General features: G+C 38.8%; 1 protein-coding gene across 1 annotated transcript in view; it reads right to left on the reverse strand.

Annotated features, from left to right (window-relative positions):
• The window catches only part of NCKAP5 (NCK associated protein 5), a 568,803-nt gene that overhangs the window by 85,062 nt on the left and 460,151 nt on the right, over positions 1-23,590 (reverse strand). The window contains exons 12-14 of the mRNA XM_084643960.1: positions 12,200-12,304; positions 8,914-9,105; positions 752-4,602 (exon numbers count right to left, since the gene is read on the reverse strand). Of these exons, the coding sequence (XP_084500086.1) occupies positions 752-4,602; positions 8,914-9,105; positions 12,200-12,304 (4,148 nt within the window). The remainder of the gene's footprint in view (positions 1-751; positions 4,603-8,913; positions 9,106-12,199; positions 12,305-23,590) is intronic.

The following is a 23,590-nucleotide window of genomic DNA, read 5'->3' on the forward strand; positions in this document are numbered from 1 at the left end:
TCAAATCTGTCACTTGCAATTTCAGGTAGTGTATCAATTTAGTCTTTCACATACAAGGATTTATTTTATATTTGAAATTGCTGTGCGGCAAACTGGGAATCACTGTACAATGATTGTTGAGTGTCTTTGTGGCCTAAGGTTATGGTAGCTGTAAATGTAATTAATTCTGGCTAGTTACCAAATGCACATTTGCTGGTTACAATCACTGAGAATGGCAGAAATAAAAAACACGTACATAATTTTCCTCTGTGTCACACCAGATGCCTACATTCCTGGTTTCTGGAATAGTTTGAATTCCTATAATCTTTGATCAAATTTACCATTCTTTAATTTCAAAGACCATTGGTTTGGTTAACAAACTAACATGAACCAGATTATTGTTTTATTGCTAGCATTTTCCCCCAGAGATTAAAATCTTGATATGTACAAAACAAATGCTGCTACTGTAACACTGACAGACCCCGGTCGTCATCGGGTGGGATCGAACCTGCGACCTCTGGAGCTTAGTACATGAGCTTGAACCGCATGACCTAAAAGGCTACAGAGCAGACTCATAATATCTCTCTCTTTCCCTCTCTAAGTGGTCTTGGGGCTACTACATGGGACAGAACACACCCAGGAGGTGCATGAGTTACACTATGCATTCCTATCTAGAAGAAACATGCTTGCATTTTGTTTAATACTGAGAATGCACATAAAGCTGCAGAGAAAAAAAAACTGCACATCCCAAATTGTTTCATAAAGTAATTACCTGTTTAAAAGTTCTTTCATAAAACTCTCTTTTGCTGAATATGTGATGGTGGAGGAACCACTCTTTTGATAATACCTAATCTGGCCAGGGATGTCTTGTGAAGCTCTTGTATTCTTTTTGCCTTTCAAAACATCATCTAAAATGTCACCATTTTCGGTTTTCTTATTAAATTCATTTTCTGCTTCATGGTGTTGGTCAGTTTTCTTTTTATCTTTTTTTTTCTCTGACTTTGCCTGCTTATTTCCAAAACCTGAACCTTTTGCTTCTTTCTTTTCTACCTTTGTTTTAGGAACATCAGTTTTTCTACCATTCAGGGCTGGGAGTTTACTCTTACGAAAACCAAACCAGCTAGCTATAGAGGGCCCAGTCTTTTGCTTCATCTCAGCAGTGGGAGGCTTGTTTTGCCCTTGACCCTTCTGCACATTTTCCTGGATACACAACATGACTTTTTCTTCTATTGTAGGTTGTACAACAGATGAACTTAAAGCACTGGGAACCTCACAGTTTTCTGATATCTTTAAAGAGGTTTCTTGTCTCTGTGACTTGCTTGCTTCAAGTTTACGAGGATATTGTATTCCATCCAAGTTTTGAAATGATGAAATTTGTTCTGTTGGAATAGTTGGTGATGACTCCAACTCCAATTCTGCTTGCATGATACTTTTTTTGTTTAGTGGATGCTGTTTAGAATTCTCACTGCTTTTTTCATTGTGGACAAATATACTTGGTGTATCTTTCTGAGAAGGTGATTCGTTTCCCTCACATTTTGAAATGCTGTGAAACAAGTCCACTTTTGGAGATGTTCTGAATGGTAGTCTGCTTGGGCTACCATGCTGACTATTGGAACTACTCATGCTTCCATCAGAAACTTGTCTAGAATATAAATTTTCTGGGACTTTTGAAGTATCTGAAAGGGTCTCTGATGCCATTGCTAACCCAGGAGTGGCCTTGATTTGGAATCCTTCCATGGTAGAGTTCTGTCTTGTTAAAGAATTTCCTCTTTCAGAAGTGTTAGTAATAATCTGAGTCCGTACTTTTCCTAGACCTTCTGTCACAGGGATAGCTGGCTTTTCCCCTGTATGAATGCTGAAACTTTGACTACGGGCCTTTGCTCCATTCATTCCCAGAGCCGGTTTTAAGTATGCTTTGTTACTTGAAGAAACAGATCTCTTAACTAATTTGTTTTCTAATCCATCTCCTCGGTCTACCATAATGCTGCAGTTTTCAGGTGAGTGAGGAGATGCTGTATCCATAGTAAGTCCCATGGAAAAAATATCTTTTATTTCAGGATCGGCCTTAGTGACTCTTAATTCCGTACCCATTGTTTCCATGGTGGTTAGACACATGGATTCATCCTGCTTGTACTTACATGAACTCACATTGCTTTTGGAAGCTGCATTTATACTGTCTTTTTCTTGTTTTCCTGGTACAGTAGAACTCTTCCTGAGGAGTTGGGGAGATTTTACAAGTTGTTTCGGTCCTACAGGGAGACGGGTTTTCAGTCCTTTCTCATGAGAGTTTTGGACAGCATTTGTCATGTCACTGCCATGAAACGATAGTGGCAATGAGGAACGGTTAACATGAGATAGAAGAGGCTCGCTACTACTTGCTGTGTGACATTGTGGAGATGTGGGCAGACTGTTTGGCATTTTTTGTGGCTGAGGCACTCCACTGCCATTGTATAGTCCTTTTTTGCCTGAATACGTGCTTTGTGAGGAAACCGTTTCCAGTGACACACAAGCGAGAGAGAAAGTCTTAGCTGTCCGTAATCCTGGGTTAGAAAACTCCTGATTGCTGCAGAATACTGCCTGATTAGAGGTTTTTGGGCTAGCTCTTTTTGTGAAAACTTTGGAAGGCCCCGGAGAGTTTCCAGGGGAGCTGTGGGACTTTTGAAGCATGTTTTGTGTGCTCATTTGTCCATTCTCTTGAAGGTGAACTAATTCAATTTTGGCCATGAGAGGTGTATTTTTTGTTAGCATTTCACGATTAGATTGATTATGAAAAGCAATAGGGTTTGCAGTTCCTTTTAAGGATGATGATTTAAGAATATTTCTTGCTGTTTCATTGGGAACAGTTGCTCCTGGCTTTATGGATAAAGGTGGAGAATGTTCATAATTTGGTTTTATCAACAGTGAAGTTGACCGGCCTGGAGGAGGGGGTGGTGATGGGGATTGGGTTTCTACAGTTGCTAAATCACAATGAATATCTCTAGTTGGGGGCTCTCCATAGTCACTGTGTTCTATAAGGTGCTGAGGCAATAATGGCGATCCTGGAACTTGACTCTTTGGATTCTTTCTCCACTCACTTCTGCCTGGATTTTTAGAATTTTGAGGAAGATGGTGCTTTGGAATTTGTATGTCTATTTTCGAATCCAAATTATGAGTTGGACTTTGTGCCTTTTTGAATCTTGACAGTTTCATAGGCGGCAAAGCTGGTGATTTTTCTAGGGTTGTTGGGCCAGATGATGAGGCTGCAGCAGACTCACTATCTGTCATCTTAATTTTCTGTGGTGAAAACTTATTTCTGCTGGGTATTTTAGTCAAGTTTTGCTTTTGATTGATACCTGCATGAACAGTGGAGATGGAATTGGCCTTATATGTTACATTGTACACTGGCTTCACTAGCTTTTGTCGTAGAGTATTTTGCAACAATGCTCTTTCAAAGTGTAAAGATTCACTGCATGTCATGGGGACAACTGTATTTTCATTCCCTACATTGTTCTGAAGAGTCTTTTTCTCTATTTCATCTTCAGGTGTTTCTAAAACAGTGTAGTTTCTAGCATCAGTTCCTGTCTGCGAATTAGTTATTCCCTGAGGTATAAATTCAGTGTATTCTGCATTGCGCCCACTTTGTGGTCGGTTGATGGAAAGTTCATTTCTAGTCACAGTGACTACTCCAGTTTGATGTGAACTGAATTCAATAGGCTCACCATCCTCAGCATCAAATATTACAGTAGTGCATTCTTCAGAAGAAGTCTTTTTAATAAGCTTTTGTTGTTTAATAAAATTACATGTCTTTGGCCCAATATCTGACTGAGCAGATACTTGTTTTTCCTCTCCATCAGTAGATACAAACTGAGAATTCTCCATCCCTGCAAGCATGTCAGAGCTCTTTGTATGCTTGTCAGTAAAGGGAGTTAATAACAACTCTGATGAACTTTTTTCATCACTGCTTTCTATATGTAATTCATCCATGACTTCATTGTCATCAGTATCTGAAAACTGTAAATTAAGGTCCTTCCAACCCAGATTAGCAGTGCTTTGATCTAGCTGTAGTACAGGCAGTTTAACATTTGTGCATGATTTTACCTCTGACTGAAAATCATTGACAAAACTAGTTAGTTTTTCAGGTCTTTCCTTTGAATTAAAATATGAACCTTTTTCTGGTAAACGTTTCCCGTTAGGCTCCCAACCAAATAGACTGTCAGAAATACTGTGGGTTAATTTATTACAATAGAGCCTGCCACCTTTGCTTGGTACTTCATGCAGCAATACTAAAGATGAAGATTCATCATCTGCATCATCATGTGAATCTGAATCATAAGTGAAAGTTTTGTTGTGCTCGATGCAAACGCTCCCTATTTCCATTGGCTTACAATGAGTTTGTTCTTCATGGCTGCCACACTTAATTCCAGGGGAATATATTCCTTCATTGGAGTTCATGCAATCTTTGTAACCCCATTTTGATATTACTGAAGATGGTTCAAATAATATTTTTCGTTTCTGTAACTTCTTCAGCCCTTCCAAAATGTGGTTTTCCTTGATACGAGTTGGAGGTGGATCATCTATAGGACTAGAGAGGTTGCTCGGTAGTGAAGAACCAATGCTTATTCTTTTATCCCAGCTTACAGATGACTGTTAAAAAAATAAGAATATGCTGGTAAGAAAAAAAGTAACACCTTTTATTTAATTGGTTATAAATTGCATATAGTATTAAGTCTCATCTAGACAAACTGCTATCTTTGGAATGGATGCCAATATTATTTCTTAATACAGTATTTCATAGTAGTGTGAAATGGGGAGTGTGATTGGCGTGTGTAAGAGAGAATGTGGGTAATGAGTAAGACAGAAAGAGAGCAGAAGAAATTTGAGTGTGAAAGAGAAAGGGAATGTCTGAATGAGAGAGAGATTGGGAAAGCAGAGGGAGATAATGAGGATAGTTGACCTGATTTAGGGGAAAGAGGAAACGGGAATCAATGAGGTAAGTGAATAAAGAGTGAGAACAGAGGATAGTGAAGGGGCTGCACTCATGCATGCAAACTTATGGTCAGGTGATCTGCCATTTCACATATGAGGGAAAAAAATAAAGGGAAGACTACACAGCATATATAGTAAATACTGCATATTTACATGAACTCCAGCACCACTATGACATGCTGGGCCCTGGGAGGAAACCCCATGAACCCTACTTCTACATTGAAGTCTGTGAGGTAATGGGGCCCTATATAGTACCTAAGACAGAGGTTTGTTACTATTGTTATTAGTAGTAGTAAAGAAGTGGGGTTGTTAGGCAAGCGGGCTTTGTATCCTGCAGATAAGAACTGTATTAGCAGCTCTTCTTGCCTGGATGTGACTCAGGCAGCTTAGAGACCCACCAAGCAGCCCAGAAGACAGCTAGGAAAGGTGATTCTTCTGCATTATGGACCATTTATGGGTCTTTTCTTATAACTGATGCTTGGATTTGAGATAGGAGAAGTCTATAGTAGGTCTTATGTTTATTGTTTGGTTTAATATGCTAACAACCAAAAATAAATATAGCAACCCAGAAAAAGATTTTATTTTTGTTAACCAGAGAGTTTGGTGTCTATTACTGAGGGAAATCCTTGAGCTCCCATACAGTCCCCAATAGTTTTCTACATGGAAATCTCCTCTTTTTGCCTTTTTCAACTTGCCTTTTTGAAAGGATAGGAAGCACAATACAACAGAAAATGCTTGAGTATGAACAGCAAACAAAAGTGCAAATTGAGCAAACTGTGATTTGCAAAGAAGAGCTAGAGATAGGCATAGCTAGAAAAGAAAAGGCAATTTTCTTACGGTGAGACAGTGTGACTGTGGTACTTTACTAAATTATAGCAAATGTATCTTTACGTTAAATATTACAGAAATTTCCTACCCTTCTGATTGCTTTGACTGTGCTCCCTGTGTCAAAGCCACATTTCTAAAATATAATTGGAAAAATTATTGAAAAATATACTATAGGGAAATATCTTCCTCCAGCAAGTTGATGGACTAGTTGTGACTTCACAAGAGTCTATGGATTCTACGATTCTAAATATAAACCATATTCACAGCGAAGGCCAAACCTTGATGTGATTTGCAAAACTTGCTTGGAATAGTTCTTGTTAAAATGTTTTGCATGGTTTTAAATGACTGTGATGCTTGCGAAAAGTGCTGGAGTGAATGTCCTGAGAAAATAAAACAATCCATTTAACAGTGGTAGAGGCAGTGGCAATGTGAGCATCTTTGTGCCTCAAGGCCACATCGAGAAGGACCATCTCAAAGAACGAGCAGGTAATTCTGGGCCAAATTCTCTTCTGTGTCTAGCTTCTCTGCCTGGCCCCAACCCAGGGCACAGTTTAGAGCAGTGTTGCTCTAAGATCTATCAGCGGGAAATGATTTGCCAGCTGAGGATAGCCAAAACGTAGAGTGGTCCAGCCATACCTCTTCCCCACCAACACCACATCCTTTCTAACCTCCCTGAGTAGGGGGCTGCAGGGAGGGGAGCATAGGAGCCAGCTATACTGTTTTTGTTGGCATTGAGGAGCCTTCAGCAAAGGTAAATAGCTAGGGTGATGCTCCTTTTGTGCTGCTTGAGTAGCATAAAATTAGCAGAGCAGGACTGAGAATCTACCTCGCAGTCTTTGAACTCTAGAATGTTAAGTATGTTGGTGGTTTTTCTGAGATGATCAACTGTCTACTGGGTACTTTACTCACACCACAAACTTCTTCCACTGAACATATGTCTGATGGTAACTTTCAGTCACTATTTACCAGGGTTATATCTAGGGTCCTACCAAATTCAGGGTCCATTTTGGTCAATTTCATGGTCAGAGGATTTTAAAAATCGTAAATTTCATGATTTCAGATATTTAAATCTGAAATTTCAAGGTGTTGTAATTGTAGGGGTCCTGACCCAAAAAGGAGTTGTGTGTGTGGGGGGGGGAGGGGCGGGTCGCAAGGTTGTTGTAGAGGGGGTTGCGGTATTGCTACCCTTACTTCTGTGCTGCTGCTGGCGATGGCCCTGTCATCAGAGATGGGCAGCCGGAGAGCGGCAGCTGCTGACCGGGAGCCCAGCTCTGAAGGCAGAGCTGCCAGTAGCAGCAATGCATAAGTAAGGATGGCATGGTATGGGATTGCCACCCTTACTTCAGGGCTGGGCGGCCGGAGGGTGGCGGCTGCTGGCCGGGAGCTCAGCTCTAATGGCAGAGCTGCTGCCAGTAGCAACACAGAAGTGAGGATGTCACGGTATGGTATTGTCACCCTGACTTCAGAATTGGGCCCTTGACAGAGGTGAAAGTAAGCCGGTCCAGTCCGACATGGTGTACTGGTAAGAAAGCCGCTGATAACGGCAGGGGGAAAAAGGGGCTGCTACCCTGGGGCTCCAGCAGTGATTTAAAGGGCCTGCGGCTCCCGGCCACCACTGCTCCTGTGGCTGGAGCCCCGGGCCCTTTAAATCACCATGGATGCCCCAGGCAGTGGGGGTGGGCAGCGCTGAAGGGCTGGCTAGGGGATTTTGGCCCCTGCCCCGCCCCTTCTGCCAGAGGCCCTGCCCCTCCCAGGGCCCAGAGCTGCCCCCGCCCCACCTTGCCCAGGACCCCAGCCACCCTGCATACCAGTAAGTCATTTAAGTTACTTTCACCCCTGGTCCTTGGTCAGCAGCTGCCACTCTCTGGCCGCCCAGCGCTGAAGGCAGCAGCGCAGAAGTAAGGGTGCCCTGGTATGGTATTGCCACCCTTCCTTCTGCGCTGCTGCTGGCGGGGCACTGCCTTCAGAGCTGGGCGTCTGGCCAACAGCCGCCGCTCTCTGGCTGCCCAGCTCTGAAGGCAGTGCAGAAGTAAGGGTGGCAATACTGCGACACCCCTAAAATAACCTTGCAGCCCCACCACCTGGAACTCCCTTTTGGGTCAGGACCCCCAAGTTGAGAAATGCTGGTCTCCCCTGTGAAATCTGTACAGTGTAGGGTAAAAGCACACAAAAGACCAGATTTCATGGGGGGAGACTAGATTTTTACGGTCTGTGATGCGTTTTTCATGGCCATGAATTTGGTAGGGCCCTAGTGATATCTGAACCTAAGAGTTGAAAGTTTCCATTTCCCAAATCCTTCACCCTTTACCTCCCTATTCTAGCGCCGCTCAAAAAGCCTACTTTGAAGTTAGCATGCTTACAAAAGGAAACTAAATGAAACATTCTTTCTGAGAAGAAACCTGGAGAAAATCCAAAACTGCCAAGAAGTTGCTGTTCAGAGAAGAAGCTTACCATTCAGTATGCTCAGTTAATACAGAGACAGGGAGAATAGAAAACGATTAAAAACAATATGAGCTCAACTTGCTTAACCCTTTGGCACTGGTGGTGGTGATGCTCCCAGTGTTGTGTGCTAATTCATCATGCATTAGGACTTTGCATTGAGGTAATTCAACAATTAGCGTCATGGGGCTAAACTTCCCTATATGATTCAAGCTGAAATCTCTCCAACTCTTCTATTTAAGGCCATTAGATCGCATGAGACCTCCTTTCCGATGTATTTTTTTTCTATGCATTGCAGAAGCAAACACTTTCAGTTCATAAGCCTCCTGCCTCCTAAACCATAACAACATTTTTTTTTAAATCTGCTAAATCTACCAAATTTTACCCTTGATTAAACCAAGGCAACCCAAATGAAGCCAGTGTGGTACAGCTTGGCCTCATGTGTAAATGCATAGACTGGTTTTGCATGTTGCACTCTGTAGGCCCTTGTGCCAGATAGCTTAAAGAGTTAAGGAGGCCTGAAGTTTGTTCGGACCTCTCACATCTGCACATTTGCCCCCACCAGACTCTAGCAAGTTCGATAATCATTTAAAGGGATGGGGGGAGAAGAGGAAGAAAGGCAAATTGTTCAGAAATTTCTGACTGCTCCATCTTGTTTCAGATGAATTGAGTTAATAAATGAAACAAATCAATTTGCTTTACCCTTTTACTGCACGTCTTTCCATCATTCCAAGTGTAGGAGGAGCCACTGGAATATTCACTGCAAGCACTTGATAGAGAGAGTTCACTGCTACTGCAACTGCTCCGGGGATATAGGCGACTGGGCCCTGTCATATTTATTTGACTCTGGCATTTCAAGGCAGGTATACTGGATTTCACATTCTGCTGGCATTCCTAAGACACAAGAAGAAATGCAACAATCTTATGGGTAAAAACAGATCACTTTCTCTTCTACCTGATTGATTTAGTTAATTAGTTTAGTTAATGCAAGTGTGCCATTTATACTTGCATAATATTCCATTAGGATCTGGTAATATTAATGAATAGATATAAAATAAAAAAAACAATTTAATGTTTAGCTTTATTAGAACAGAAAAAAATCTCAATCCCTCCAATTATTTTTATTTACTTGCTATGGCTTCAGCATTCTGCTGGTCTTTCTGCAAGAGTATTTTGAATCTGTGTGAATTATGCTGTAGATATTAGCAGCATGCTCCAGTAAGATATCACAAACTAAGTTATAAGAGTACAAGTACATCTTGACAACTGCATTATAGCCCCACAATGTAACAGATGAGGCTCCACCAACTGGACAAGGTAAATTAATTTAGTGTCCCAAACAGAATGTCCATTGAGAATGGAATCTCTCCATTACAGTCTAATTCTGGTTTCCTATCTAGTCCAAACCTTTGTCTAAGAAACTCTCGGATGCAGGACAATCCATCTTTGTGTCACTCTCAGACAGCTGAAGCCTCTTACTTATGCAATTTATTGACACTTTATGGCTGCCTTTAGTACTTGGGTAGTTATCGCCCCTCTCCAAATGCAATTTCAGCTGACTGTGACTAAATGCCAGCTTTGAGGAAGAGAGTAATGAAGAGCAGATAGCACGTTAGGTAAAATATTAAACCTTTGTAGGAGTATCTAGGATGTGTGTAATTTATATTCAAACTAGTTCTCTTGTGCCTAACAATGCTAGACTTTCTTTAACGTTAAGTGCCTGTACTGTTATGCTGTTATGATGATATCCTTGTCTGCCATATAGAATCAGAAACTTTTTTAATTACCAGGAATACCAAAGAGCAACATGACTACATTTTTCTGAAAGATGGCTTAGAATTTCATTAAAACTAGAAAATAACCTCACAACCAAGCCTTAAGCAATATTTATTGATTTCCATTCTTGTTTATAGCCTGATGTAGTTTTGCTTAGATGGGTGTTTTCACATTTATATCCCAATAGGATACAAACAAATCTAAGGTTATATAATACATGAGCGGCTGGCAAAACTGTCAAATAGATTCAATGGATGTATAAAATGTTTCATGGAAATCTTTGGAAAATACTCAATTTAGAGACCATTCTCCATATACTCTGTTCCATGCTGGGTTGCTTTTTGTGTGTGTGATTTCCCCCCATTTATTACTACAAAGGTTGTTTGGCTGAGAACAGGATTTTTATTGCTGAGGAGTTCCTCAGCGACTGCTGCTCATTCCTCAAGTGACATCATAATACTCTGTCTGTAACAAACCTAATTACAGGGCAAATCATCGCTCCCTGTCATGGACAAAACCCCATGATCAGAAAAATCAGTCAGCAGTAGCAACAGAGAGTTTCACCTCATGTCCTCCTAAGCAGTGAAAGGGGTGTAGAAGAACTGGTCTCCAAAACCTCTGGAGTGCCAGGTAATACACAGAGCACAGGCTTCAGCATTTCTGCAATAGAGTCCCTTGGCTTTCACCACTGGCATCATTCACTCCCTCTGCTGTCACTAGTTCCCCCTGCTATGCCTGTGTCCTCCCCTGCAGGTAGAAGGCATGGAGGCCAACAGTAGCATTGATTTCTGCTTATTATGGTATTTCAGCTGTGGAGCTAGATAAACATACAATGTTCGGTGACTGCACTCTGGGTTCCACCCCACATAACAGGCCAGACATGTCCAAAGTGCCTAGTGCCTGCCTGGAAGGACTGCTGTAGATTCTGGGGAAGGAGAGCACATAGCATGGTGCAGAGCCCTCACTCCCCTCCCCCCACCTTCTGCTGCTTTGGGAGCCTTCCCATCCCATCCCCTTTTCCCCGTTGTGCCTTAAGGAGGAGAGGGACATCAGGTCCTATGATTTCAGAATAAGAAGCAAATGGACATCTAAGCAAAAAGTATTTTCATGTAAATACTATTAATATTTACAGCAAGTAAGAAAACATGGAAAATATAGTGTGCATCCCGAGAATTCTCTCTGAACAGAACGTTCTCTCAACTTCCTCAATTTTAAAAGGAGGCTGGGTTTTTCTTCTAGGAGTTGTCTAATTTTTTTTTTAAATTCTGTTTAAAAAACCTTTAAAGATTATATTTATGACGCATTAATTATATATAGTTAACTTGCACACTGGTTAATTAATTTGAATTGCATAATCTGAGTTTTTTCCCCTAATCATGACTTCTAAACCATCACCTTTAATGAAATTAGAGTACAAAAGCTGTCTGTATGAGTATAATTTAAACATGTAATTGTTGTTAGGAAGAAAAGACAACTGACTGAATCAAACAATTGCAGAGAGAAAACTGCATACTTAGAAAAATCTAACCTGAAAGCTAAATTACAGATTGTATAGAGGGTCATTAACATCTTTTTGAACCTTTGAAACAATGGCTTTCCACTAAAATATGTATCATTATAAAGCGGATTACATTTCTGATGACACTTTTATACTTTAAGATGAAAGGCATAGAAAGGCTCAGTTTTCTGTTCTCATCTGCTTTATTTCTCTCTATCTTCATGTGACTTTTGTTTTTAAAGCTACTTTTCTCTCCGTCAATGAAACATGAAAGCCCTACTGGTTACAGTTTTGCCAAATAAGCACAAAGCTAACCCCCAACTTTAATTAAAAAAAAACAAAAAACTGCAGAGACCATGAATTTTTAAAAGTTCATACATAATATATCATAAAAGTAGGAAGAATAACATGGTACATGGGCTTTAATAAAAAGCTCCTTTAATAAAAAGCTCCTTGACCATTTCTCAGAGATTTTGAGATGTAATCAATACCCAAAAAGGTATATTGGGGACATTGTCAAGATTTATGCTTTTTTTGCACAGAGTGACACTTTCTGTGTACTATATCAACCAGAGACATGATATTGAATTTCAGAGACCAGAAGAAAGGAAAGTATTGTTATCTGTCTCAACAATTGCTCACCCATGACATCGCACTTCACAGACAAAAATGAGCGCTCCAAATGAGGCACTTAAAGACCGCACAAAGACTCACATGAATCTGAACACCAGTAGTTCGTGATTGTATCAAACTTCTGTTCCTTTCTACATCTGAAAGCAAATCCCCAGACGAGAGATCTAAGATGCGTGAATGCAGTTTCTGGCGGAAGAGAATGACCAAAGCATAAACATTTGACAAATATGCAACAGATCAGCATTTTAAAAATTCCAAACCGTGCAGTTAAATTTCAAAGGAGAATAAAACCCTGTGGTAAAAGAGCACTTGTCCTAATTTGAAAGTTTTCCATTTTACTGCTTACTGAGTACAGGACTTGATGCATGAAAATTTTTCATCCAAAGAAAACTGAACTTTTTCTCCCTGCGACTGTTTCACAACTTATCATGATTTCACATGTAATAATGACAAAGTAATATGACCCCAATCATATTTATCCATAGAGTTTGGCAAGTTTGCATTAAAGAAGTATAAAAATGAATGATTAAATTAACATTTATAAAGCAATCAACACATTAACCTTGTTTTATTTAGCAGTTGCTACAGCTTGAGTGAATGATTATAAAAGTGACCCTATTTCTAAACGGCATTGATCTTGTGAAGCCCTGCCTTGCACACATTTTAACTCAAAGTCATTAATGTCATCTGTTAGGAACAATTAATATGAATAGAAAATAATTGCACCAGGGAGCAAGGGACTCAGAGGATTTTGTGCATTAATATTCACATGCTGTTCAATTACACACTCAGTCCCTTATTTCAGTTTTGCTTGGAAGGCCTGCTAACCTGATGCCATTTCCCCCATATTAATCTGTACACTAATTACCAAGGCTTTCTGTATAGAATAAGTCTGACCTGTTTTAATTTCAAACGTATGATTTATTTGAATGCTGTTTCTTGACCAATGACTTCAAAAGAAAAAAATAGCTATATCTGCTCTCCAGCTGGTCATGTGAGCTAAGCTTTTTGATTACAGATATTTGGGATCTGATCCGCAGTCCACTGAAATATATGAAAAGGTTCCTGTTGACTTCAATGAGCTTTGGGTCAGGCCCTCTGGTAAGATCCTGCCACCCTCCCTGCAACCACAGAAGAATCAAGACACTGGAACTGCTCAGTTCATGTTGTGCATGGCTGTGGGTGTCGGAAAGGGGTGAAGGGGAAGGAAGCAAACCTGCCAAGAAAACTTGGAACCCTGGGTTACACTGTGCAGGACACACCCTATAGGAATGTGGAGACGATGCAGTGGGGCAAGGCAGTGGGCCCGGAAACTGTTTATCCATTTGTCCACAAATATTAGTGTGAGGGGGAAGCAATAGCTTGCAACCGCTAATCTTACCGCAGGCTTCTGCAAGCTGGGACTGAGGCTTCAGCTCAGCACTACATGCAGTGAGTGCTCAGCCTGCTTATCAGGCACTCACCTCTACAATGTCTTCCTCTGGAGAATGAATCATCCAGAAATAGACATCTCTTCTTCCAGCCTTTGCTGGTCACATCCAGAATTGCAGACTGACTTCTATTGCAGGCAATTTAGTACTTTTAACCATTAATTATTAATTGGGGAATAATTTTGCAGGAGTTACATATTCATCTAGTTTTCATTCAGTGTTTTGTTTTAACCTGTGCTATCCTGTTTCAATAAGACTAGGGGAAACTGTTTGAATGATGAATGCTCTGTATAATCATATTTCCTATAACACAATGTTGAATAGATGCCACATACACTTTGCATTCAGTATAGTTTTCATTATAAATATTTACTACACCGAGTGTACATGTCTTTTAACACAGTGTCAGTTATATCTATTCTCCAGTTATTGAATGTGAACCATTTAAAATATTGTTATTGTAATTGCAGGCTGATGTTTGCCCAAAACTTAAATACTGCCTAATTACACCTTTCCAAGCTCACAGGTTTACAATGAACTCAAAATTAGCCTTTAACTGAAAGTCTCCCAACTGTATAGTTGAGCCACCAGAAAATTCAAATTGATTCAGACACAGGAATCTTTGATGCGATGCAAAGGCGTTGTTAGGAAGGGCCCTTTGAAAAGGACGGTCTTTCCCCCAAAAAGACCAACTTCCTGCTCTCTCCTTGCAGAGGATTTTTAGTGCAAGTTTCTGTACTTAAGCCATGCATTAGACTGGAAAATTGAAGAAGTGTGAAGGGAATAGACACTAACGTTTATTTCCCAAGAAAACATACTGGAAATATTACTTCAGGAGTTTTACATCTTGAAGACTTGCTTCAGAGTTTGTCAGTCCCTAAAAATGTTTTGAAAATACTATTTTATTGTACAGGAGTTAGCAATATAGATGGCCGTAAATAAAGAAGTGAACAATATAATTTGTTATAACAATAACAGTTACATGAAACTAAGTACACTGCTATATCATCCTTGTGAAACATAATGCCAGCTCACTCAGCATACTGAGTCAGCAAGAAGAAAATAAAATCAGGAAGGAGAAAGAAATAATCTCCCAAATAACAACCTAAAATTAATTAAAAATAGTAAATTGTTAAAAGTTATATATTATTGGGCTCAATACAGGGGTAAATGGATGACATTTAACAGCCTGTGATATACAGGAGGTCAGACTAGGTGATCTAATGAATCCTTCTGCCTTAAACTCTATGAGCCTATAAATAATAAAAGTAAATCAGCAAAATATAATAAGAATAATAGAGAAGAAAGGAAGATCTATAATATCTCAAGATCTATAATACCATTACATATCTGTATCCAATAGACCAATTAAGTAATCATCATACTGGAAACGTTCACCATCATACAAATCACAAAAGGATGTGGGGGTTATAATGGATCACAAATTGAATATGAGTCATCAATGTGATTGAGTAGTGAAAAAGGCCAATATCACACTGGAGGGTACTAACAGGAATGTTGTATGTAAGACACAGTGGGTAACTGTCTCACTCTTCTCAGCTGGAGTATGTTTCCAGTTCATGGCGCCACACTTTAAGACAGATGAAGAGAAATTGAGAGAGTCAGAGGAGAGCAACAAAAATGATGCAAGGTTTACAAAACCTGACTTGTGAAGAAAGGTTAAAAAACTAGGTACGTTTAGTTTTGAGAAAAGAAGACTGAGGGGGTAACAATCTTCATATATGCTAAGAGCTGTTATAAAAAGGATGGTGATCAATTGTTCTCCATATCCATTGAAGGTAGGACAAGAAGTAATGGGCTTAATCTGCAGCAAGGGAGTTATAGGTTGGATATTAGGAAAAGCTTTCCAACTATCAGACTAGTTAAGCACTGGAGTAGGTTTCCAAGGGAGTTGTGGAATCCCTCTCATTGGAGGTTTTGAAAAACCAATTACAAATGCCTGTCAGGGATGGTCTAGTGTACACAGAAAGGAAGCTTGACTAGACGACCTCTTGAGGGCCCTTCCAGTCCTACATTTGTAGGATTCTATGAAATCAGCTGTAACAGATACATATCCAGCAGAATGACCTACATTAACAAAGTTTAAAGAAACAGAACAAAGTTTGGATTAAGATAATTAAGGAAACAGAGCCACACAGCAATGAAACAGTAATTATAAAGTAAAATTGACAGGAAAATAATTTCCCCCCACATTCATTTATTTTCTCTAAGTGATAAAGTCAAAAAATAAAGAAGTATAATGTTGCTTATTAAAAATGTCAATACATTTACAAAATGAAAAAATATTCTACAAAATGTGACATCCCCCCCCACCGATGACTTTATCTCACAGAAGCTCCAATGACATGATGTAAACTATACTGTACTGATCACAGATGTTCTCACATGACACACTTGTTTACATCACAGCATCTGTGTAATGATACCTCTGTGCTGAAAATAATTTGGTTTTTAAAATATTGTTGATGCCCTTGGGGTTCAGCAGAGCAAAATAGAGTACAGAAGGAGATTCTTCTTCTTGAAGTTTGTGTAATGTGGATAACTTCCATGCATGAACTTCCCTTGCCTGAACAGAAGAGGCCATCAGGTGTACACATGGCATAACCCTTATTGTCCTTGAACTGCTGTGGATCAAGGCACATGTGCATGAGAATGGAGCAGTCCTGAGCTGGGGAAATACATGTTATCCTCTCACCAGCCCCCATGCAGAACACTCAGGAAAGTTAATACAGCCTAGGCTGTATCATTTTTTCAGAAGTTTTTCTCTTTTTGGTTCCAAAAAGCCTATAGAAATAATACACCGTGAAACAGTTCTATTGCCCCATACCAGATAATGTTATAACCCCCCCAACCCCGCCCCCCAATAAACACTATGATTTGGTATCTAGTTTATTTAATAGGAGTTTCTAAAGATAATGTCTCCATTATGGAATTGGATCCTGTCGTCTTCTGGGCATTGAACAGAATGCACAGAAATGTTTTCAGGGAGACAGGGGACATCTTATACCTGTTTCTTGCAAGATTGGTGAGAGTTCTAATTCAAGCTAAATACTACACAACCAATATATTAAGCATGTATTCTTCATATGCTTAATTCTCAGAATGAAGGGGCAAATTATGTGTATGGAAACACTGAAAATAAAAAATGTAACATGGATTTCAGCTTTACACAAATTAGAGTTTACAAACACTGGCATATGGTGAAGATTGCCTTCCAAAGAGACCTGCAAAATTGGTCATGTATTGGAAGTGGGCTTTAACTAAAGAGCAAAGAAAGTGCACTGAAAACCTCAAAGATGCTTTAAAGTGTTTTCTTACGAAGTGATGCTATTGGAAATGGTTCTTACTGCAGATCTCACTGTACTTAATTATAATATTATAAAATGTTGGAACATTTCTGAGAACTGTACTCTTTTTTATCTACAAAAATGTATGAATTTATTATTATGTATAATTGTTAGCTATACTTACTTATTTCAGATCTTGGAAGGTATAAATATAATGGAACATTGAGAATTAAACTCCTGCTTTTCTACTAATTAATTACTGTGCTATAAACAGAACTTTATATCCATTGCAAAATACTGTTTAATCTAACTTTTCAGCACACAAACAACAATATTTATTTATTTCCTATTTTCGTAGTTTATAATGGCAATACTGACCTCCATGAATTTCCCCCTAGTTAATCAGGTGGGTTAAGGATTTGCATTCACCTCCTCTCGCTGTTTATGAATTGCCAGGAAATGCAGTGTCACAGAAATGCTGTTACGTTTGCATATGCCTTTTCACCATTCTTTTCATACTGACTACTGATATTACCTAGCGTCGTTTCAAGGGCAATGCTTGGTCCAAATTTTCAAAGTTCTTTTCCTCCCAATTCCCTAACAACTTCTTTATTATTTATCCTGACAATCTACCCTTACCTCCGACATATGCCATACCTCTTAATGATTTGGATCTGTGAAGGGTCCAGCTTTGTAGAGGCCCTTTTCCAGATGCCAGAGTGTCCACTGTCCTCTTTACCACTTTTCAGAGATCTCTTTACAAGAGTTGAAGCTCCCCAAAGAGTATTAATGGCACATGCATGTCTATTTCATAAGATGCCTCATCTGCTTTTGCTCCAAAGTGGAGACTGAAGTAATGCGACAAGTAGTTCCAATTTCTGCGGAATAAAATTTGGTCCTATCTTGTAGGCTGCACAGAAAAGGTCCAAAGCTATATCTCCCTAGTTTCTGTGTAACGAGACCATCAGTAGAGGATGAGGAAATAACAGCATGGCTCTCAGTAGCAGAAAAAGGAGTTCAGTTTAAAAAAAAAGAAAAAGCATTTTCAGGAGAATGAACATGAGGATTGGAAACTAACTTTTCTCCTGATCTTCTCTGTTAGGTGCCTGTAGCATTCTGAGTAAGTGTCCACATTTAGGATAGTTTCCAGCCCATATTTACTGGAAATAAACCATGAACCTCTGAATTCTGCATAATTGGAGTTAGATCTTTGCTTTTAAATGTTGGCTGGCTGGGTGGAATATTGTCTACAGACACCCTTCAAATGGCATAGAATACTTTGTAACAAACATTTGGACACACACAGCACCTTGGTCCTGAGGACACACAAGACAGAGCCGGATGCCAACCAGTCAATCTGCAGAAGTCTCCCTGTCCATCCCCATCTTGCACCCATCGATTGCCAGGGGAAAAAAGAGGATGGGGTACTTGTAGTTAGAGGCCATGGCCAGAGAAGTGCTGAGCCAAACCCTATCCTGGCCCCCTATTTGGGTGCAGAACAACCATGGGGCTGAAAAAGAATGACAAGCTACTCACCTGAGGCAGCTGACAGAACATATGATAGGTAGTAGATCCACCAGGGGCTCAAGTGGATAACTTCTTCAGCTCACACGTGCATAGCAGGCCCAGGTTTAAGCAAGTACAGTAAAAAATAGAGTAGGAACCTTATGCTATCTTAAAACAATTCTAATATTTGCTTGTGACTGTTTAACAATAACACCTTATAATATTTGTAAGGCTGACTAAACCTTTAGATCATTAAAAGCCATTAATAAACCTTTACTCTGAGTCCCCATTTTTGGGCATGCAAACTTTCGTAATCTTGTATGACTCAAAGGCACCATAAAACTGATCATAAAGGGAATGCAAAATGCAAGAAAAAATTGATGAAAATTAGCTCCATAATGTACAATCTTTTGTTCTTTCTGCTGCTCTGAGTATTGGTTCCAACAGGACAAGTAGCTAATGACAATATTTGGTGATACTTCTAAAGGTCTATTATGTGGAATCTGTGTCTTGAAAATGCAATGAATGTCTGTAGCCTTACCTCCCATGATATTTAATACTAACATCCACCTTATCAGTGATTCAGGTTTATTACTTTGTTCTTCTCTATAACCTAACTGGTAGATTTAATAAAATTAGCTTGCCTTACAGTTTGTATCTGCAGAGTTGCATCCTTATTTTCCCGAAGCTTCAACCTTATAGTTGCTGTTTTGTTTTCTATCCTACAGTAAATGAATCCCAAGATATGAAATGCCTCATAGTGATAAAAGCAAGCAGTTGGGGATTGTTATTTATTGGTCTTACAAAAAGCTGTTTGAAATGTAAGGAACAAAATTACAAGCTTACAATATTGCTCAATATTAACAGTGGGGAAAGTTATACACAAAATAAATAGTAAAGGATTAACTCTAAAACATAGTTCAGTAAGCCAAATAATTTCTTAGTATAAAAAAGAGCTTCTAGCTATTACAGAGAATTCATTCAGTCAAGTGGAATTTATTTTGATTTTCTATTAATCTAGCAAAAGTATTTCCCTGGTCAAGTTTTAATTTGTTTATTTCTGATTTTTTCCCCCTCCTGTCAGGATAAAGCTGTTAAAAGCTAAGTCAGGAGATACAAAAGATGCCAGACTTTAAATTCAAACCCACCCTTAATAGTGGCTTGTCAGCTTTGCTGGCAAATCCTACAGGCGAGTTTACTGAGACTTAACTGACAACATTCAAGACAAAGTACAAGGATGTGATATTACAAACGTTTGTATGGAAGATTAGGGAGTTACAGCTACATCAGAAAATCTTGTTAACAAAGCAAATCCACCACAAAATATAAAACAATAGTTTTGTGTCTGCTTCAGATTCTACAGGCTTGTTACACTTTGTTGTAATCAAGCCTTTCAAAGATAGGCAGAAGCAGTGAATTAGATTCCAAAAGTACTGAGAAAGTTGAAAGCAAAAATTCCTAAATGTCCTAGAGTGTAAATTGTGAGGTATTAAGCACATATTTGATGCATAAACATAAATAGCATAATCTCTCTGTATTCTTCAGTTACTATAAGACTAAAATTATTCCTCTTTCAAGTCCTCCTAGTTTTATTAATTTTTATAAACTGCTTTAAATAAAAGCTACACTGACAGATTTAATGTAATCCTCTCTGATCCTTGCTTTCATTTTATAACTATATCAGTGTTTTCAAGTCTTGAGAACTCCAAAATATTAGTTCTTATTTTAATAGCATTAAGTTAGGAGTGTGTAAATACTGCAGCAACGATAAAATCAACTAATTTGTTTTTTTGGGAAAAATATGTATAAAGTTCCCTATGGTTTATAATTATTGTAGAGTCAACATTTTACACCAATAACCTGGTAATCAGCTAGCCAGAAGGTAAATGATTAATGCAATTAATTATTTCATTAAGCTCACTGAAGACTCCTTGCGTATTTCATGACACCATCTTTCCTGCAAAATGCATTCTGAGGTGTTCAACCCTCCTATTAAATATCAATCTTCACTTTCTGTGCTCATTTGTTTCACATAAAAAGCAGTAAATACTTTTCATAAATACTTTTCTATTGATCTAAAATGAATGAAGTAAATTTTCCTCCCACTTTACTATGGGATGGCCAAAATCACACAGATACAGCAAGTTATGTGTATATGAAAAATTGTAACACAGAATTCTGCAAGTTATGACACCTTATCTTTTTTATTAGTCAGTTTCAAAGACTTTTCATTTACATTTCAGCATGGTCAGAATCACTCCAGAATACCATTTTATACTTCTAACTTTTATGACAAGGAAAATCTATACCATTTATCTTTTATGACCTGCCTCACAGAAGATATTTGTACTTTAACACAAAAAGGCAGGCCTGCCTTTTATTCTGTCAGGGTGCCCAAGTGCAGTACTTTAACATATGAATGTGAACAGCTATGCTATTGCTTAGGTTCCATCTATAAAATATGCACTGTATAATATAGAAGTTATTTGATTACATACTATTAATTAATTTCATCATGTGATTAGGTAGCTTATATCAGGATAGCCAGTAATATATCATTTATAGTATAATGTAGTGTTGGCCTCTGTCTTTGTGATTCTTATTGTTTTAAACTTCTTTTCACATTCACTTCCTGACTCTGTCACTAGAACCAAAAATCATCTAAAGGAATTAGGCAGACCTCAATACGATCTTGTTATTGACATTTATGTTGATCGATGTTGGCTCTTACAGAATTGGAATCTGCAGATCAATTCTCTTATTAGATTCTTTCTCACTGCTGCCATGATCATTTTATCACACAAGCTGCTGCTATCAGATGCTGTTTTATCACTTTATAATGGGATAAGCTAAAGCTTTCCTCCAGCCTAGAGTTAGAAATGAAAACGGTCTTGAATCTCAAGATCACTTATTCAAGTGTTCAGAAATATCCTAATCATTGTGTATATTTTAAAAGTTAATTTAAACTAAATTCACATGACCCCCACAAAATTATTTCCCATGCTAAAATTCCAACTTATTTCCAAGGGGGAAAAAGGTTAAATAATAAGGGCTTAGAGACTGGCACAAATCTCCCCACCTCCTCTTCTGTATTTTGAGTCAAGGCAGTAAGTGAGCCTAGGAATGAAGGAATTTTCAGGAGAGATATCAGGAACAAAAACTCTGATGTCTGGAATGAAAAGAAGCACATAATTCTCTTTCTCTCTCACCCACACAAACAGAGCACAGGACAAAATGTATATACAAGGATTGTTGCAGTTTTACGTCTTTAAAATTTGTAAGGATAATTATACAAAATGCACATGTGGCTCTGCAGGAATGGCATTCCAGCTCCTGTTAAGAGAGGAGTTCCTCACATTAATTTAAATCTCTGATAAAATAAATTAGCTTTTTTATTGTAGGGTTAAACTATGAGACTATGATTGTTATGTATTACTTCAATCCAGGCCTTAATGGTATTTTAGCCCTGTGGTGGGCAAACAGAAACTATTTCAAGCCTTCCAAAGGCTACTAAAACATGTGCAGATGTCTGGAAAATTAATACTATTATCTAACTCTAACCTTTTGCCTGTAGGAGGAAAAGGAGAGACAAGGCTCATGGAAGATATTTTAGATCAATACATGGCAACAGAGGAAGGTAAGCACTGCTTTGCTAGGAAGTTCAGAGGCAACAAGCTGGTGTCCCAAATAAGCATTATATTACATATTTTCAATAGATTCCTTCTTGCATAGTTTTAGCTGAAATAATTCATTTATTCTATAAAAAACCAGAAGAGATAAGCATCATTTTCTATAATCTTCTTTCACTGCAGTTTCTCAAAGTCCAGCATGTTAGACACTGAAAAGATTAATTTATTTACATGACAAGAACATGAATTTGTCAGCGTTAATGTTGAACAAGCCATCTTTTCCTTTCCCAAAATGTTCTGTATTTTGAAAGATGTTTTTGTGTATCTTATAGAAATGTCACAGATGGTGGGGCAGGTTGGGGGTGGAAGGCAGAGTAGTAGCAGGATTTACACAAAATGTCCTCATTCCTACTTTCAAGACTTTCATAACTTTTTAATAAAAGTTCTTTCTCCAACACTGATCAAAATGCAATGTTTTCTGCTCTGGAAAAGCAATTCCAAATTTTGTACATTTATAAAGGTTCTGTTAAAAAGCCTTAGTGGTCTGGACGGAAGGTGTTTTATTGAACACTTTTTCTTTAAAGCGTCTTTTGGAGGATGGGCAAACTGGTTTGGAAATAATCAAGGGCAGTCACCCAGCTGGTGTAAATTGTCAGCTTCACTGCTCCTGAATCTTTTTGTTTATTTCTATAAATGAAGATTCTGAAGTATTCAATTAACTCTTTTCTCCCCAACTTTTTGTTAATGTCCTTGAAGTCCCAACATAGAGTGAGAAAACCTAATCTTGTGGAATTTCCAGCCCAAGGCTAACTACCTCATGAAAACACTTACACACTTTCCCAAAATTACAGGACAATAAACATGTGCAGGGTTGAACCATAACTTTGCAAACCCAAAGCCTTGAATAAGCACCCCAATTTTGGCTGTTTATCTGAGCCAGACCCAAATTCAGCATCTTTAAGATTTAATTGTCCTGTTCCAGTGGTTCTAACGAGAGATTTATTCTATAGATTACAGGTCTACTGGATTAAGCAAAGAACTGGGACTCAGGAATTCTTGATGTTTAGGCTACCCTTGTTTCAGGCTGCTGTATGGACATGAGTATGTCACTTAACTCTCTGCTTTCCCATCTGTAAAACAAATATAGTGATACTTATCACAAAGGAGTGCTGTAAGTAGAGCTGGGAAAACAGTGGAAAAAAAACGATTTTCTAACTTGTTCCCTAAATCTGATTCAACGAAGCAAGGTGTCTTTTTAAAATTCCCTTTTCCATGAACATCCAAATAGCTGGGGTTTTTCCCCCCTCAGCTTAACGATGGAGTTTCTGTTCGTGTCCACAAGTGTATTCAGATGCAGATATGCACACTCACACCAGAAGTCTTTGCTTGATGACCCCATGTATAAAAACTGGCTTTGAGGTTTTGGGCGCGAGAGTATTAGAAGGAAGAGACTGGGGGTTATGTCTACATTTAGAATGCTGCAGCAGTGTCTCAGTGGAGACACTACCTATGCTGACAGGAGGGCTTCTCCAGTTCGTGTAGGTAATCTACCTGCCCGAGAGGTGGTCGTGAGGTTGATGGAAGAATTCTTCCATTGAC

The sequence above is a fragment of the Lepidochelys olivacea genome (assembly GCF_965140295.1).
Source record: "Lepidochelys olivacea isolate rLepOli2 genome assembly, chromosome: 11".
Lineage (NCBI taxonomy): Eukaryota > Metazoa > Chordata > Testudines > Cheloniidae > Lepidochelys > Lepidochelys olivacea.